Below are 19,086 nucleotides of genomic sequence, written 5' to 3' on the forward strand. Positions count from 1 at the left end.
CTGTTAAACTCAACACTGGGAGCCTGTTAAATATTAAATATGAACAGAATCCTGCCTCACGGTCCTCCTCGCAGAGATCGCGTTGAAAATTTACTTAAGAGCGACACCTGCTGGGGAAATGATAGAATGCAGTTTAATTGCAGTTTAATTGTTCTTCTATGTTTTAATGCATAGAAGAAAGAAAGCATCCAAAAGACAGCGTTAAGTGTTTCTTTTATAGAGCTTTTTCTATTTGTCAATTAATTTAAATTAAGGTTGTTTTCTCAAAATGAGTTTAATCCATAAATCCTCACTTCAGTAGTACTTACACATTATTATCCCTGTCCAGAGCTTGTCTGTACCTGTCTACACCGAACTATATACTATAATGATTTGACCTCCACAACGAGAACTGCTAGCGTGTCTTCCTTTCTGAATGTAAACTCATAAAACTGCACATACTTTTATATTTTGGTCATGCAGCTAAGACTGAGCAAACAATCCCTGTAAATTAACTGAATATAAAAAAAGCTTGTATCAATATTTTGTATTTTATTTTTTTTTTACATCTACATTTTACTAATTAAGTTCCCCTTAGCATTTATTTTGGTTGGTAGAGCTCAGCATAAAACATGTTTCATATACACACTGCCTTTCGAAAAGTTCCCATCTAATATATACAGATTTTTAAAATAATGACACACCCGTTAAAGTTTTTTTCTTCTTCCTTTGGTCTTAACTGAAGAAATTATTTGTCTGCATTTTGGGTTAATGCACATAATAAAAACACGAATGTAAACACGATGCATTATGATACCATTGCTATTTTTTATATCCACAAATATAGTCCCTAGGTAACACAAAAAAAAATTACAATATGCAAATATAAATAGGCTATATGACATTATAAATACAAGTACATGATAAATTCAGGTTATTTACCATACTCAAGCAAAACAGTTTGCACATAGTTATCACAAATTTGATTTGCTTACACTGCTTAAGATCTTAAAAATATAATAATATAATAATAATTGATAGTAGCCCTAGCAGTAGTAGTAATATTAGATGTTAGTAATTAGTTTATTTAGGCCTATCTATTTTTAACAAAACACAAAACGAACTAACTACAAAGAAAACAACGAATCTACAGTTTATTCGAAATATAACATCTGATGAATTGCATTTTATTGTATTTAACTCGTGAAAAGCGCTGGGTTTCAATGCAGTATTCGACCACGAGATGGCGCTACATTCACAACAAATCCCAAGCAGCGATTTTTCTTTTATCACAAACGCGCGAAAACCTCTTTATTCTCCAAGTCGCTGATTCTTCTTGACAACGCGAATGTTTGTTTTTCCGCTTTCCTAGAAACCGCCGGCGACGCTTAAAAACGACGTTAACGGTGAATCTCCTCGGCCTACTAGCGAAGCCACACCGCGCGTCTGAACTCTGAGCGTTTTTTTTTAATGGTAAAGTCTGGAGTACTGTTCTTCTGTATGTAACGGGGGTTTTTAACTCCTAGCTCTCAGCGAACCGCTCGGCTGTATTTAGGGAAATCCACGCGTCCACGGAGGCGGCGCTTGCTGGAGTTCACCGAAGAGCTAGACAGTTTTCAGCCCAGAGCACTCAGTCTTACCTTTGACTCAACGTTAAGCAGTTGATTTCGACACGAGTAACTCTGTTATGTGTCGTTTTCCCAATCGTTCCGTCCAGTGACCCTGGCTGCCGCGTGAAAACGGTTCGTCGAGGTAAGTATTCAACTGTCTTTATTCAAATTTTCAGTTACGACACTGGAAACGGACTACTTTCGATTATTAGGGAGAAAAGGTAACTTCGTTAGATGTTGTCAGTAACTCTCAAAAAGCGTATGATGTTTCTTCATGATTAAATGAACGGTGCCAGCGGAACGTTACACCTGAATATAATGGACTTCTTCAAGGCAACTAACTCTCTTGGGAATGCCTTTGCTTTTCTGCAGCGTTCCCGCAGTGCTTCCCCTGTGTTGGTTTTACAGTAAGTTATGATACACCTTTTAGTGTTTACTTTGCGTAGAGGCCGTCCGACCAGTCTAAGAGTGAGTTTTACACCTTAGGTTTTTTTCTGGACAGCCTCGGTCCCTACAGAGATGCTGAACCAAAGCGCGTACATTGAGAAGGACTTTCAAGCACCAGATTAAAAAAAGAAAAAAAGCCGCAGCCGTCTCCCCGTCTTCACCTACCTCTCTGCTTTCAACGCATCCAAAGTCCAGTCTCAGAAGAACATGGCGTTTTTAATGAAAAAGAAGAAGTTCAAGTTTCAGATACACTTCACTCTGGAGGAGCTCACGGCTGTGCCGTTTGTGAACGGGATGCTCTTCTGCAAAATCAGGCTGTTGGATGGTGGAGACTTTTCCATTTCTTCATCCAGGTACGATTTTGGATTCTCTCTGACTGTACCGGAACGAAATATTGATCGTTCCTCCAAATAAAATACTTGCTGGGGCGGTAAAACTCTGGGAGCTTTTATAAAATACAGTGCATTCTGAATTTATAGTTATTTCACAATATTTGGTGACTGGTTTTCATTTTGGTTTTGCTTTGAATAAAAATGGTAGATGAACGATGGCGTTCTTTAGAGCTCTGGGATGGGTGGAAAGACATTCGATTTTGCAGTTGTCTTTGGTATAGGTTTCATTTAGAGCACTTCAGTTTTTTTTGTTTAGCCCACCCTGCAGCGCTCAGTCGATTTAAAGTGCACTTAGAAGACCACACGGGTTGCTTTAGGGGTCTCGCATCAAAAGACATTTTTTAAGGGTCAGGGTCAAACCACTGCCATTCTTTACATTGTTCACTCAGGTAAAGGATCTTTTAATCATTGCGCACAGACGGCCTGAACTGCGCAATCATGTCCGTTTTCTTGATTTCTTTTGTTCGTGACTAATTCTGAACACATTTCTGCGCTTGGACCGTGGTTTAAGATGATGGCACACAGATGTCAGTGGTATGATTGTTTATAAATAGAGGCTTAAGCCCTTAGTAGGCTGGACTCACAGTTGGGCAAGTCTGATCAGACTCAGCCCAATTAGAACAATAAAGGTGCATTAGTAAATCTGAGTTAATCAGCAGCTGCATATGTTGATCATATGGGCTATGATTCCAAAAGATTCTGATTGGACGAACCTTGCATGTGACTTGTTTAGTGCGGTTTGTTGTCATTTTTAAAACATTTGACCTTATCCTGGACTTTGCAGATAAGTGATATGTATTAGGGATTGGTCACAATTAGAGAATTATGTTTCACTAATGTTCTTATTTATTTAATAATGTTAAACCAGTGCTGTGCTTTAACAGCTTTTCTGCTATGAGATCTTTCACCAAGCTCTATGCATATATGTACACACACGCACACACACACACATGCATATGCACGTTTCCATGTTTTTTAATTTCGTGCATAATGGGTTTTAAACTGTACAAACTGTATTTTCTATCATCCTACACCTAAACATGCCTCTCACAACTTTCTGTATTTTTAGATTTTCAATTCTGTATGATTTATAAGCGTGTTTCCTCATAGGGACCTAAATAAATGTCCCCACAAGGCACAATTTACTGGTATTACTATCCTTGTAGAGACATTTGGTCCCTATAATGTGATAAATACCAGGTACACACACACACACACACACACACACACACACACAGAGTAAACATTTATAACAGTCACAGTGTTTATTAGTTGAGCATTGCTTTCATTACAGAATGCATACAAAAATCTTTTTTTTCAAATTAATAATAAAAACCCAACAAATCAGCAGATATGCTGAAAATTCAGAGCTTTGCCATCACATGAATGCATTACTTTTTTAAAAACAGATTAAAATTGTACAAATATTTTAATTATATATTTCACAATATTGCAATTTTTAAATAAAAATAAATTAAACATTTATTTTTAGAAAATAAAACAAGATTTTTTTTTTAAACAAGATATTTAACGACTTAAAAAAAAAGGCATCATTGACAGTGTTTAGTTAAAGATTAGTCTTTTGGATCAAATAATCCATCTAGTTAATTTCAACATAGCTGAACATGAACAAAGTGATAATGTTCCCTCCAGAAACAGTAATTCTAGAGGCCAAAAATGTGTCAATCTATTTGAAGTTGTCTTGTGTTGTGAAGTTGTTTTTAGTGGCACATGACTGGGGGTGGTGATCGTGTGGGCGCATTGACTTGCTAGCAGTGCCAGGCACAGAGAGCGCCCTGGTTCTGGTGCACTGAGATGACCTCTGCATTCATTCTGCACAAAGCCTTGTGTATCTGACATGAGGAGGTAGAAGAGGGTTATGTCATGAATGTCCCAACACCATCATTCCTGAGACAGGCAGATAGAGCAATTCGATTGCATAGATAGCAGGAACAGAGTGTGTGGTAATTTCAAGACATAGAAAGTGAAAAAACTAGGCAAGAGACAGATAGGAACTTGAAATGGAATGCAAGATTGATAGAGGAGTAATGCATGAAGGGGGAAAAAGAGGGTGAGAGAGAGAAAGCGAAAAACTGGACAGAGACTTCAGTGATAGCACACACAGAGAGCTGTTTGTCTGACTAAGCCACGGTCCTGTTTCCCTCTGCCCTCCTCCCCTCACTCATTCTTTTCTCTCTTTCTCTCACGTTTCTTCATCTTTCTGTTCTCTTTATCAGCGTAGATTGAGTTCATGCAGTGCTTGATTGACAAGAGTAAGCTCTCGGGGACTTGACAGACCAAGAATGCCCCATATTATTACTTGAATCTTTAGAGCATCGGTATCGTTGAGATCTTGCATCCTTAAGCTCATCTCAGACTCGTTCTGCAGCTTTCCCACGCTTCATTTTTGCGCTAGGTATGGGGGAAATCGTATGAACGTGATGATAAAATGTTCTCCGAGGTGGTTAATGAAGATGTGGGCAAAAGTCATTTGTTTCAAGAGGCTGTCCGGGCTTGCTGAGCAGACAGAGGGCAGTGGAGCTTGAACTGCTGATAGGACTGCTTTTTAATGGTTGGCATGCATAGAGGTGGGCACATTCCCACCTCCCATTCAGACATTCATAGTCACGATAAGAGATACATATGTAAACCGGTGTCACCGCAGCTGATTGGCCAAATGTAGTTTTTTGGTGCTTCCTGTTTGTAGTTAGCACCCAAACCTTAAAGCATTTGGCTGAAAGACTGTATATCATTCTTATGCAAATTGTCCTAAGGTGTATCGTTACTGTGGAAGAGGTAAGGCAAGCAGCAGTTACTAAGGAAACAGTTGTGCAAATGTGTGTTTGTGTGTGTGTGCCCCAGTCTCTTCATTGATGTCAGTTTTTGATGAAATTGCTCTGTAATTGTAATCATTACAGGGATGCTCATCTCTCTTCCTTCCTGTTCTGTTCCTCTGCCTTCCACAGAAGATAAATACTCACAGATAAATATTCACACAGGTTTATTTCTGCAAGAGCACAGAGGCCTGTCCACATCAGAGATAAAAACTGTTTGCAGTTTTAATATTCTAAATAAAATGTTCTAAAATAAAATATGATATTCATTATGCATAAAGGAAGGGATACTTAATTTAATAACAGCACAGCTGTTCTGAGCATTGATAAATATAATATGATTGTATGTTTCATGTGCAGCAAATCAGCATATAATATCAGAACGATTTTTGAAGTTTTGAAGTGTGACAAAACTTTTGAATTGTACTGTGTTATACGTAAACCTTGATGAATAGATATTGGCAGCATCCACAAAAAAATAATGTTCATTGACCACTACATTATAAAGCCATTTTTGTTTTATATTTAATCTTTTGGTGCTGATTGATGCTTTTAAATGAACAAAGAGAAAGCTGAAGGAAGAAAGGGGATCCAGTTTCTCCCCGCTCGCTGTGTGTTGTTGGGACCGGCTTTGACAAATTGAGCAGAACCTCATTCTTGAAATTCCACTGGAAGAGTTACACCCCGGAACAGACACACAGGTTATGCTAAAGAACAATGTGAGATTATGAAAATGAATCGGTCTCTTTTACATTGCCAAAAACCCATCTATGTCCATTCACGGCTGTGGCTGTTTGTGTTCAGTATCTTAGCAACAGGGTATAAACAAAACCGCTGAACTTAAGGTATACAACACACACACACACACACACTTCCACAATGATGAACATCTTTAATGAGCATGCAAGTTAGATGAAAAGCGGCAAGTGTTTTTTATGGATACACAAAAATTAGAGCATTAATAAACAGGGTATGGATAGAATAGGATATGGCAGTATATAGGTTATATAGGCTGTATAGCCTTTCTGGTTTCCATAGATACGTTCATTATAAGTCTCATCTGAAACTCCAGATGCTGTCCATTCATACACACAGGGCATAATGTAAAAATTAGGTTCTTATCTCTCCCACAATGCACCACAAAAACATCACTTTGTCTTATTTTACATAAAATGACCTTTAAGATTGGTATCAGCCTAATCGGAGTTCAGGAGTTCAGATCTTCTGGTGCACACCACAAGGTTGATAGTTCATGGCATGTGCCGTCGGCTTGCTTACGCAGCACAAGCAGGCAGAGGGACAAGGGTTTCATCCTGTACTGGCCACCGTATTATTGGGCTACAACTGCTCAATGAGATTAGCAGCTGAGTCTCAGTGGTGCACCTGCTCTCAGCGGGGACAGACTGAGGCTTCTAAACCGCCTCCTGTAAACATTTTGTGAGACAGATTGCTGTGAACCAAGCAGATGTAGGTAAACAGTTGGGGTGTCTTGCCTTTACTGTAAACAACTGGACTTTGCACCGTCTGCCCTTGTTTTGACATCAGCTACAATTTTACAGACATCTGTTAGTCAATTATTACTGGTGCTTGTTTTTATACATCCAAACTTTGGCACATGAATCATTCATCTTATTTTTCTAACCTAAATTATAGCCTATAATTTAGCATTTTGTTGATTAACATTTCAGATTTTTGCTCCAAAGAACAGTCATTTTCCATAACAAAATTAATATCTAAATTGAATTAATTTCTTAGTTTCTGCATGTTCTAATGGGCGATACTTGTTTCAAACAGGTTTGGGTTGCCTGATAAAATTATTAGAGGTAAATATGTGCAGAGGTAAATATTTGTTTATTGATTTCATCAAAAATCAGTAACATCAGCAACCTCAGTTTTTATGGTTAAATTTATTCTGACCAAGGTTTTTCTTTTCCTTTTTTTTTTTTTAAATAAAGCATTGGTAGCATACATTTAAATTAAACACAGTTAAAATCACACATATAGCCCCTCAGTACCATTGTAAAAACATAACTGTACGGTTTTAAGTAGACCATTAATATATGTATATTGAAAAGCCTTACTGTCTTTTTTTTTGCAGCGTTTCTCCTGTTTGGTTTTAAACTAGTTTAAGTTTGAGTCATTTGTGTTCATCTGTCTATTTGTTTAGTCTATTCTGGTTAGTGCTCGCGCGACCAAGTGAACTCATGCTCTAGTGTGTGTTTCTCAACTGGTGGGTCACGATATACATATATATGTACATATAGTGGGTTGTGATGACCATGGGAACCCTTGGGTCCCGAGGCCAAACCAGTTGAGAACCACTGCTCTAGTGAGCTTCGATATTCTTTGACAAATAGAAAGCTTTTGCAGTATTAAAGTATTAAAGCTTTCGGTTTTGGTCAGTTTGTTGCATCTTTGCATCTAAATAAATAAAATGACTTCTTACAAAGTGTAAATATACTGTATATATGCATATAATATAATATAATATAATATGATATAGTGTGTTATATACAATGTATATAAATCATGGTCTTGACAGTGAGCAGAAAGGCTCGCTCTTAGTGGTGCACCGAACCAAGTTAAGAACTATCTCTTGTTTTCCCATGAATTCAGGAGTCTGTCGGCATATTGTGGGAAAATATGGAAGAAAGTGGAAGACGGATAAAAAGTGAGCTCCATCTGGAAGTGAGTTTCACACAGAAGTAGGTTAAATGAAGTCCTGGGGGAACAGAAGGGTGGAGGGACAGAGGGAATGAGGACAGGCTTTACTTCTCGAAACATGACTGGCCCTTTTCCTTCTGTCGCAAGAAATACTTTCAGATAACTTTAGTTTTTTTAGGTTTTTGTGACCGACCTCATTTCTCATGTTGTATTGTTGCAGTATTTCACAAATCTGTTCAAGTGTATGTGTGAGAGTTACGCTCTCGCAGCTCTTTCACAGCTGCGTCTTACGCACCCTGGTTTTTGCGCAGTCACAGGTTTCCAGGGGTCAAAGTTCGGCTGCCGGATGTGTTGCAGGGTTTCACAGACAGCGTAGTTTGGAATGTCCATTTAATTTAGCTCCCTCCCCTACATGCGTTCCACCCTTCCTCACACGCTTTATGCAAACACTGCGGTGCAGACCACGGTGTGTCTTGACATCTTTTATAAACACATCTCTTCCACCTCAAATCTTCAGTCAGCCTATTTAAAACCCTCTAAAATGGCGTAGACTAAGCCATATTATCAGCACAAGCAACAGACGTTATCTCTGGCATATGTCCACACCTGTTACAAAGTAACCGTATTTAAATTACAAGCCTTGATACTGTATAGCCTGCTATTATGAAAACATAGCCACACCAACCAACTGTTTTGTTTTTTGTAAGCTTAGGGCAAAACTCATACAATACATACAGTCCCAAACAGGACGAAACATGATATCGTTACCATTCTAGTGACTCTAGAACATTCTTTACTTATTCATGTGTCAGATTCTTTATATCAGTGTATTCATGGCTGTTTTGTTGCAGTACAGTGTGGGACTAATGCTGTCAGAAAGATTTGTGTTGTATTAAATGAGCACATGTTTTGGTACGCTTACACCCTCAAAGCCCAGCTCTAGCGTCTGGATACCTCATTACATACACCGAGCCTAAATCAAAGCCTTTGTTCTGAAACAACCTACCACAGACAGAAAGAAAGCTCCTCGGGTGAATAATGACTGACATTAAGCTGGCTGTAATGTTCCAGCAGTACTTTATTATTGCTGTTTCTGTTGGCTTGAAGTGGCCATTTAAACATTCAAGAGAAAAAATTACTTAGTGACTTTGCACCCTGCTGCCCTTACATTTTGCTCTTTATGCAAATTTTATACTGTTTAGACTTGTCTTTTTTTGCTCTGCTCAACCACGTTTTTGTGGTTTTGCCTTTGCACGTTAAGACGCTAATCATTGCGCTTTATTTCCTGCTCTCTCTCCAATCTGTTCCTGTCCACTTAAGATATATTTGCTCTAATGGCGATCTTGGAGCAGCAAATCCCAGAATTTGGAGCCTCATTCTTAAACGAGCTTGGAAAGCTTGCTAGATCAAAGGTCAAATTATTTTTAAGGCATAAAATTGGCTGCTGTTCTTCACAGGCGAGTTCGTCTTTACTATTGGGTTATTATCCAAGCCCTCTCCTCAATTTCTGTGTTGGGTAACAGATATATGCATGTATTTGTGTGTATATGTGGAGACCTGTACAATACATATGTGTTGTTAAGTCAAATATGTAGTACAACTTACAGTATATATAAAATTTCCTATTGTGACAAATAGTGAAAAATACCTTTTGTCCATCGGAAATTGATTTCAATGTTTTTTGTAAGGGAGAGGGATCATATTATTATATATTTCATGTAAAATCTTTAATTTCATGCTTGAATGTTAGGCACCTTTGCACACAATTTTGTGACTTTGTGAGCTTGACATAACATTTTTTGGTCACCAGCCACAGTTGGCTAGTGGTTTTCCAAACGTACTAGCCATTCAGCATTTTGATTGACCACAATTGGCTTGTGGGAAAATTACATTTTATATAACTTATACTGCATACAAATATTTCATTTGACTTTTTTTTTTTTAATTAGGGTAATTTTCTCCTAACTGTATTAAATGCATGCATAGTCTTTCATAACAAATTCTTACATTTTATTAATAATTGCACTTAATATAATAAGATAATGTTACCATTGTCATATTACCATTCATGTGAAATCAGCATCTCAAAATCGATCATTCCACTGCAGAAGAAACAGAAGTGACTAGAGCAGCATTCAGATGCATTTGTAGAACAGTTCAATTTAGCTGAACTATAGTATAACATACAGTATAACAGCATAATGTTGTGAGATCAGTGTTTAAAAGTAAATAAATATGAAAATATGAAATGTTGAAAAAAAGATACTATGAAAGTAAACCGCCAGTAAGTGACTATTTTAATTAATGAGTCATTGAAGCCTTCAAACGATTCATTCAGATGGCTGATTCATTCAAGAATGAAGCATTGACTCAAATGATTTAAAATTCAAAAATGTTTTCTTAACCAAAATGTACCAAAAACAGTTATATCCTTTCAATAAATTCAAATACTGAACTAAACTGTATATCAACTGCTCATTTTAACTCTTGTGTAGGATGTCAAATTTGCAATCAGGGAACTTCCCTCTCTTGGTCGTGCCACGTTGCTTAACTAGACTGTATATTATATATATGAAAACAACCTTTATTTTTCATCTGTGTGCAGTTGAGTTTATTGTTTTCTCTCACATAGACAAGCTGCGCGAGCCTCATTAGTGTTACCTTGTTGTTACTCATTATTTTGTTAATTGACGTTTACATGCACAGAATGTAATAAAATCAAAACCTCATCGAAATGTCAGTGCAGTCAGATGTTTTAATCCGATTAGTTGTCCGGTCAGGCAAATCAAATGTTCTTCTTTCACCTGCCCCTTCAAAAAAATCTACTTGTTTCAGAAAAACATTCAACCCTCTAGAGTGGTTAGTAGGAGTGACTGTGTTACCCGCCACAGCTGAAATCCACCCGCATTTGGCTGGTTGGCGAGTGCTAATGTCAAGACATTTCTAAATTACTGCAATCACTAAAGTATTTAGCCCATTTTTAGTGTACTGGTAAGTTTAATCTTGCCTGTTTAATGATGAATGCCTGACATAGAAAGGACGTGCAGCTGAGGAAAACCAACTGAGAGTTTTACTTAAACCCATTTAGATCTATATTTAATGCTATGTCATTGGCTACATTTGATTAATTCACAAATGGTATCTTTGAGATCATTTTATACAATTTGACATATGTTTACACTCTAAGCAGGCTTAGACTAACAAGAGACAGTAGAATGTTTGGATTTCAACTATAGGTCAATTACAGCAACAATGCTTCACAATTTCCCAGAACTATTAAGTGGAGCTGGGAATAATCAACCAGTGGCTTAAAGTACTGAATAGTATCTGTCAATACCACAGCAGCATTCTTCTTTTACACCCCTTAATTTTCTTGCTTGTTTTCTTTTTGTGTCTCTCCCAGTCAGCTGAGAGAGCCTGAGTTAGTCTGTACAGCTCCTCCAACCACAAACACGTGAAGGAGCAAGAAAGAAAGAAAGAAGTGAAGGGAAATAGTCCCGTACAGAGTGATATCAGTAAAATGTGACTAGCATCAGGAGACACTGTTGCATGCTGGTCTCACCATAAAGATTTGGAGTTGATTTTAAAGTTTCAAAGATATTGGTTTAGTCTATGGTTTCTATCAGTTTTGATAACTTCATTGTCTTCAGTTGTTCTTATATTTGTTTGTTTTCACGCAACCAGAGCTCCCACAGCAGCAGCGTTTCATATCGTTTGGCTCTTCGTGCAATAGTTATTGGCAGTGTGTCACTCTCATAAGAGCTTTCTCATCTGCATCGGTCTGTGTGTGTTTCTGGCTCTTCTCTAAGGCTCTGGCCTATCCCATGTGTTCTGATCCATTCCAGTGGTATGAGAGATGACTGTAAAGTTGCAGAGAGCCTGGAGCCTCTGAAAGCAGTTCTCCATTTTGACCTCCAGATTTCAGCTCACAGTCGAGAGAACAATGTTCCGATTACTGATTGAGAGTGTTTAATGATCTTTAAGGCAATTTGTGTCTCTACGTCACTCAACCTCCTCCGCAACAACCATTCCAATAATTCTGACCTTCTGAACGCTTTCGATCAGTGATCCGTTAAAGTGAGTTTTTGTTGGCAAATGCAGTCCACAGGGTCCACTTACAGAGACTCTGACCTGAAAGCCCATTGATTAGTGCCTGTGTTTTAGAGATAGGAAGGGTGAATCACACTACAAGGTTAGTTCCATGTGTGTACATCATGTAGGACTGATCTCCAGGCTTTTCTTTGTATATTACGTAGCAGCTAACACTGATAATATCAAAAGGCTACCCTGCTGTTATTTGCATGCCTTATCAGAGAAGAAAAGAGCCAGGTTATAATGTTCAGTGTATCAGGGGGTCTCTGCAACAACGATGTTACATGATATTAGTCATCTCTTCCTGAGAGATCAGAAAGTTCAAAAATCAAATGTTTTGATGATTTAAGCCCTATTGAGCTGCATGCAAATTTTTAAGACAACATAGAAACAATATATTGGTTTATTTTTTTATTTTGCTTCTGTTTTACCTTAATGCTGTGAATGGATTATTTATCAACCTTAAGCTGAATTTAAGTTCCACCTACGCAACCGCAGTGCATTTTTCCTTTCATGTTTTTTTTATTCAATTTACGTAGAATACAATCTTTGCATCGCCAGGCAAGTCGATTAATCCTCCGTTTTGGATAGCTGAAGGCTTAGACATTGGTTAGAACTTGTTTAGGATCACTGGGCCTCTAGAAAGAGCACATTTGTTTTTGGTTGTCCCCCCTAAACCTCAAACGGTATTGAATGGCAGCATTGAGAGAGAAGTTTCTGGTAGCTGTGTGTCACTGCCTGAACCTGTGAGATGTCAACATCACAGGAATCTCTGAGAGCTGGATTGCATTACAAAACCACCCTTCTCTTCTTGGCACCCAATCCGCTAACACTGGTACAGCCCTGATCTCAACGCATGAGAGATCATTACATCATGCAATAAAAAAGCAGATCACTCTGTATTACTGATTCAGTATTCATTTAATCTTGTGTATATATATGCAAATATATATATGTGTGTGTGTGTGTGTGTGTGTGTGTGTGTGTGTAGGGAGAGAAAAAGAGGAATCGGTTATTCTCTTTTTTTTAAAGATGCATTAAGTTCATCAAAAGTGACATCAAAGCCATGCATTTGTTACAAAAGAGTAAATGCTGTTCTTTAAACTTTTTTTACTTGTTTCTTTGAAAATATGAAGCAGCACAACTTTACTACTGATAAGAAATTTTTCTTTAGCATTAAATCAGCATATAAGAATGATTTCTAAAAGGATATTGTGACTTCTCTCAAACACATACCTATTTTTTTTCCACGTAAATCAGGGTTCTTCTAAGAAATCTAACTCTGTTGAGTAGCAATATCTGTGATTTCTGAATGCAGTTCTCCCCTCCACAATGCTTCTTCATATTACATTGTAGAGTCTGACAAGCATGAGCAAAAGTGTAGTGTTTTTTGTTGTTGTTGTTGTTGTTGTACATGCAAACATTAATAGAACATGCTTCTGATCCAGATGCTTGTGTGGATCTACAGGAGAATGGGCTAACACCAGTCCTGGATTAAATGTCTATCTGAACAGATGGGCTCAGATTAATTCTTGGTTTGGAATTTAGGCTACAGTTGAGAGTGCAGAAAGGGCACATCATTAATACAAATTATTTAGATGAATTTAAAGAGCATTCATCATTGTGTAGATGTAAAGATATCAAGGGGAGTGCAGAACAAACACTTCAAACTGGTAATTCCACTGCTGTTAACTGGATGAGGGTAAACTCTAAGGTACAGTTTACACTAGTGCATCTTCATTTTAAAACATCTTTTTACAATGAAAAAGGTCCCAGTTTACACTGACAGTTTCATTGCATTTCAGAAACGACCTTTGTTTACGCTACACAACCTAAAACACCTGACTATTCATGCAGGTATAACCATAGATACGTATAGGTAGATTCCCTATTATTAGATTGCGGACATGTCTACGTTGCTTGGAACAGTCAGATGGAGAATAACCTGTAAGCATCTATGGGCACAAAAATGAGCATGATGTTATTGTTTACACTGTCTTCAAAGGATACGCAAGACTGAATGAGATCATTTTCAAAAGACTCTTTTCGAAAGAAAAAAAGCCAGAGTAGTGTAAATGAGTAGGCGTAAATGTAGCAAGTTATGCATTGTAAAGTGAAAATGCACTAGTGTAAACAGGAATGAATATGCTCTATGCAGATTTTTTTTTTTTTTTCATTTGTCATAGTATGTGTTTAAGACACAAGCAACAACAGCGGTGCCCTTCTGGCCTAGCAGAGTGTTTGTGCAGAGAGCTGAAGAGTCATTGTTTGTGAGGGATGATCTTAGCATAGTCTTTACCATGGGGGAAGATTAATGCTCTCACTGGAACCTCTGGAATGCTGTTATTGTGTTTACGCCAAGAGAACATCATATCTCACCCTTACGCACAATTAGAGGTGTATACTCTATGAGGGCATGTAGAAAAATGTAAAAAATTATGAATAGCTGCCAAAAGGCTTTTTATGCAAGACGTATTTACACAGTATAAGATGTATTTACTCAGTAACATTTAAACATTTGGGGGTCAGTGAATTAATATCTTTTTTCAGCAAGGACACATTCAAGTACAAAAGATTTCTATTTCAAATTAAACTGAAAAAAATTGATTCCAAATATCAACCAGTGTTTTTATCACTGATAAGACGTTAATCATTCTTTGACTGCAAAGAATTCAGCTTTACCATCAGAAATAAATTACATTTCAAGTATATTGTAATAGACATAGATACGTTCTGCAAAGATGAGACTATTTACTGGAGGAGTCAAAACCACGTAACATACTTAAACAGAATTTATAAACACATGATAATCAATTAATCAAAAATCAAACTAAAGAAGAGCTACGGCTGGGTGATATATATCAATCGCTATATTCATGCCCATCTCATCAGTAAAGCCGGTTCTTTGATTGATCAAAGAACCGGCTTTACTGATGAGATGGGCATAATATCGATCAATATATATTGCCCAGACCTTACTAGAACAAGTCCAAATAAGGGCAGATAGAAACAAAACAGAAAAAACAATGAAAAGCAACACAAAACCAACTGCATATGTAACAAGACAACAGCTATTTTAAACTATAACTATTTTATTGCATATTTGATTAAATAAATTCAGCCTTTGTGAGTATAAGGGACTTCTTTCTTCTTTTTTATTTTCTAATAAATATCTTGTTTTAAGGAATAATCTACACACAGTTTATGCTCTAACAAGAATACATTACAGTAAACCATTTTTACCGCACCTTTCCCCTTCAATCATCCCGGCTTTGTGTTTGGTTCTAGATGCTCCACTAAGCTAATGAGCTCTGCAGAATGATGAAATATAGATATCAGCCACTCCAGTGCTTCACATCGCTTTCTCTTTGAGTTTTTCAACATGATGGAGCGAGCCATTAATAATTCATCAGGGCTGATAATCTTGAGGCCACGTTTTAAGGTGCAGCACGTGTCTGTATCCCATGTGACGCCACAAAACTGTTTTTGGGTGTTGTGGTAAAGTTTCAGTAGCAGCGGTCTCCAGCCAAAGCTAATAAAGCAGGTAGCGAGACATCCTCATCGACCTGTGCCCAGAAATCGTTACACAAAAATGGGCACATTTAGAGCCTGTAAAATGCTTTTCACCTCATGAAATCCCAAGCCAAGTCCTTACCAGGTGTGACTTAAAAACCCAAGTGATAAAAGTTCTATCTTTTCTATGTAATTTAAAGTTTTTGTCCTAACTAGTTCGGACAAGTCAGACTTCCCACTGCGAAATCTCATTGGTCCATATTTCAACTCCTCCTGCACAATAAACAATAGCTTTTGGGTGGTGCTAGTGTTATATTGTAATGCATATTTATGTTCAGTGCAAACACAAATCACTTGACACTGGAAACTTCTTAGAATCGGTCTCAGTCTTATTTCACAGAGCTCTGTGCTTCCATATATGGAGCATGCGCGAGCATATCTTCTCCATATGTCCATCTATTGTGCTCAGTGCAGACTCTAGTAGTGAGCTCACATTGTGATCAGAGCACATCCACGTCACGTCCATGTTATTTTCAGCAGCCAGCATGACCTCAATGCAACTTAATGATGTGTATATCTGTGAAGTAGGTCATGCTCTTTATTTTTCTTTTAATTCATATTACTTTGTTGTCATCCCATACGCTCAGTGTTAATGCTATCCCATTGAAGGTGTGTGCCTGTTTTGCTGATGCATGTGTACATACATGTGCATGTGACCGTATGTTCTGTATGACTCATATTTTCATTCCACTCTTCAACTTGATTCCCTCTTTCCCTCCTGTTCTCCCCGATCCAGATGAGGAATGCATCTGCTCCCTCTCTGATCTGTTACAGATTTTACACAGATGTGCATCATGAGTGTGAATGTCCTTTTGTATTTTTTAAAGGGGAAAGCAGGATTCTTCCTGCTATTTTATATTAAAGTGTTTTGCGTACACTGTTAAATGTTTAGAACAACCTGCTATATAATGATTCATTGCAAGTTAAAGCCTCATTTAAAAACGTGATTACATGGTAATCATGAGCACTACAGAGATAGGAGAAAAGGTTATGTTTATGGTGCATATGTGTTCGCTATGAAAACGTTTACATTCTTCCAGAAATAAGAAAATTAGTTTTTTGTTTCACCCCATACTTGCAATTTGATCTCAAAACTTTTGTATTGCCCTGAGAACATCCAAGATATTCTTTATATATTGTCATTCAGGAGCACTAGCAAAAACAGCCTGTTTATTTCTAAACTAAATCATTTCTGTTTTTGCTGCTAAAAACTTATACTTGTATTATAATTGTTTTTAGGGAAACATAAAATGCTGTAACTTTAGATGGTGCTTTCACCAATTCCATTCTAAAAGCACAAATGCTAGTGTTTACTGAATAAGAATGTACATCTATATGGAAGCTATATGTTTTTAAAACTGACATGAGAGAATGACTAATGACCAGTCAACCTTCGGGGGCACTGTGTAATTATTGGTTCCAGGTTTACCTAAACCAAATCAGATGTGCTTAAAATGTGTTCAAAAACAGCTAAATGAGGTCCACACAGGTTCAGTAGTTTGCATGTTAAAAATGCAAACCTTGTGGTACAAGAGGCTGTGATAGCTGTAAACTATTATTTACAATATGTTTACATTTCACATGCTCTTCACATGCAGGTGTCTTAGACTTCCTCTGTCGAGTCTCGTCATGTCATCAGTTTGAGCTTGTTTGCACCTGTCTGCATGCTTTGAAGTTTTTACAAGTTTCAAATTCAAGAGACTGCAAAAAGCACAAAGAAATGGTGCATTTGTTCAGTTTGCTTTTAATCGAATGTCTCTTATTTGCACTCACACGAGTGAGCTGGAATATAATCATCCATCCCTCATGAGCAGCAGATGAGTGCTTTGACAGAGGAACCAGAAGTCCAGGTTATGTAAGACTGACTCTTCCTGGAGTGATGTGTCACACCTGTGGGATGGGCTTTACGTAACAAAGGAGACATTTACTCTATGTGTGTGTGTGTGTGTGTGTGTGAGGAGCAAAGTACTATAAAACTCAAGAGAGATATAGGGGATTTCATTAAAATCACTTTATTTTGAGAAATTGGTTTATTGTTTTACTGGAACATTTTAGTTTCATGTGAATTTAACAGGTTTTTGTGTTTTCTGAAAAAGTGCTTTCTTTTTGCTTGTGCATTAGCTTACATGCTAATTCTTAGGTGTTCTTAAGTATTGGGCGATATGACCAAAATATAGAGAAATAAAGTAGATAAAGAAACGCTGCAAGCTTTGTATAAAAATCGAGGCAGACAGAGTAACCACTGTAGACTAACAAGAACGTGTTTGACTTAAAGCGGCAACACCCCAAAACACTTAAGAATATGCATACACAGTGATGATTTACATCTTCATAACAAGTGGAACCTAGACATTGTTTGGATATTAAGATCCTCCAGAGAGGATCAATCCTTGTTTATTAAACTCTAATGAGGTCTATGAGGCATTCTACTTTAATGAGCTTGCTATCATTTGATCAGTTATGACTAATAAATGTCACATTTCATGATTTTTTTGGCAGTCGTCAATCAATCATCACAAAGTCAGTTGTTAATCATTATACCACAGTGTCACATGTCACAGATATTGAGGTCCCTTAGATCCGCATTGACTTGTATTTGGACAGTCCCGCTGGAGGATCCCAGGGTTCAGTGCCTTCCTCATGGGCACAACAGTAATAGCTGATGAATCATCTCTCATGTGATTCAAACCTAACTGTTGTGATCTTTTGCCAGACCAAATTATGGTTTAATACAGCAAATGTGAATGTTTGTTGAGTTATTGAGTTGGCTGGGCCATTTTTGTCAAAGATTATGAATAAAAAGAAATGTAAAATATCTACTTTGTCATCCGATTGTGAAAGAATGGGAGTTTTATCAGCTCTGATCACGTCAATGATTGTTACAGGAAAGTTTGATATATATTCATTGCGGCACAAGTGACTTTATTGCTTGCCAGGTTGCTCATACCACAGATTATCTTTCCCATCTGATGTGTGGTTAGTGACAAAAGCTTTGTACTGGCTCTTTTGAGAGGCTGTTGGAGCTGTATGTGTGTTTTTAATGAATCCAAGTGGAACCAGGGTTAACCTAAGCTCCAGTCTGGATTTGTTTTGTGAATCAGGGGTGTTCTGAGTCACCCTGAGTATATATCATTTGGGCATGTGTAGGATGCAACTTTACAGTGCATATCTGTACCTTTGGGTTTGTGTGTGTGTGTGTGTTTACTGATATTGAGTCATTCAGTGGCGGATTGTTATGTCTTTTACCCTGTTTGATCATCCATCTTCATTTTGATGTCTTGTTGGTTGTGCACCATTCTTAAATTAAGAATGTCATATTAATCCTATTTTTTTTTTTGTTGGATTCAAATTGAAGCTGTATCTATGTATCTATCCATCTATCTACTCTAAAGTTTGTACTTTTGGAATGCATTTTGGAATGCATTCAATGGAAACAGCAGTTTTAAAACTCATGTTTGAGGTATGACTATGTCATTTATGAATCCTGAATGTAAA

At 37.4% G+C, this 19,086-nt stretch overlaps 1 protein-coding gene across 3 annotated transcripts in view; it reads left to right on the plus strand.

Moving 5' to 3' along the window:
- Nucleotides 1-1,285: 1,285 nt before the first annotated feature.
- Nucleotides 1,286-19,086, plus strand: part of fam102ab (family with sequence similarity 102 member Ab) — a 29,326-nt gene continuing 11,525 nt past the window's right edge. Inside the window, exons 1-3 of one of the 3 annotated variants that reach the window (XM_043239887.1) lie at nt 1,286-1,731; nt 1,962-1,996; nt 2,076-2,389. In XM_043239887.1, the coding sequence (XP_043095822.1) occupies nt 2,244-2,389 (146 nt within the window). In that variant the 5' untranslated portion in view covers nt 1,286-1,731; nt 1,962-1,996; nt 2,076-2,243. The remainder of the gene's footprint in view (nt 1,732-1,961; nt 1,997-2,075; nt 2,390-19,086) is intronic. The other 2 variants (XM_043239888.1, XM_043239889.1) reach the window with 2 other exon arrangements.

The sequence above is a fragment of the Puntigrus tetrazona genome, chromosome 5 (assembly GCF_018831695.1).
Source record: "Puntigrus tetrazona isolate hp1 chromosome 5, ASM1883169v1, whole genome shotgun sequence".
NCBI classification, from domain to species: Eukaryota; Metazoa; Chordata; class Actinopteri; order Cypriniformes; family Cyprinidae; genus Puntigrus; species Puntigrus tetrazona.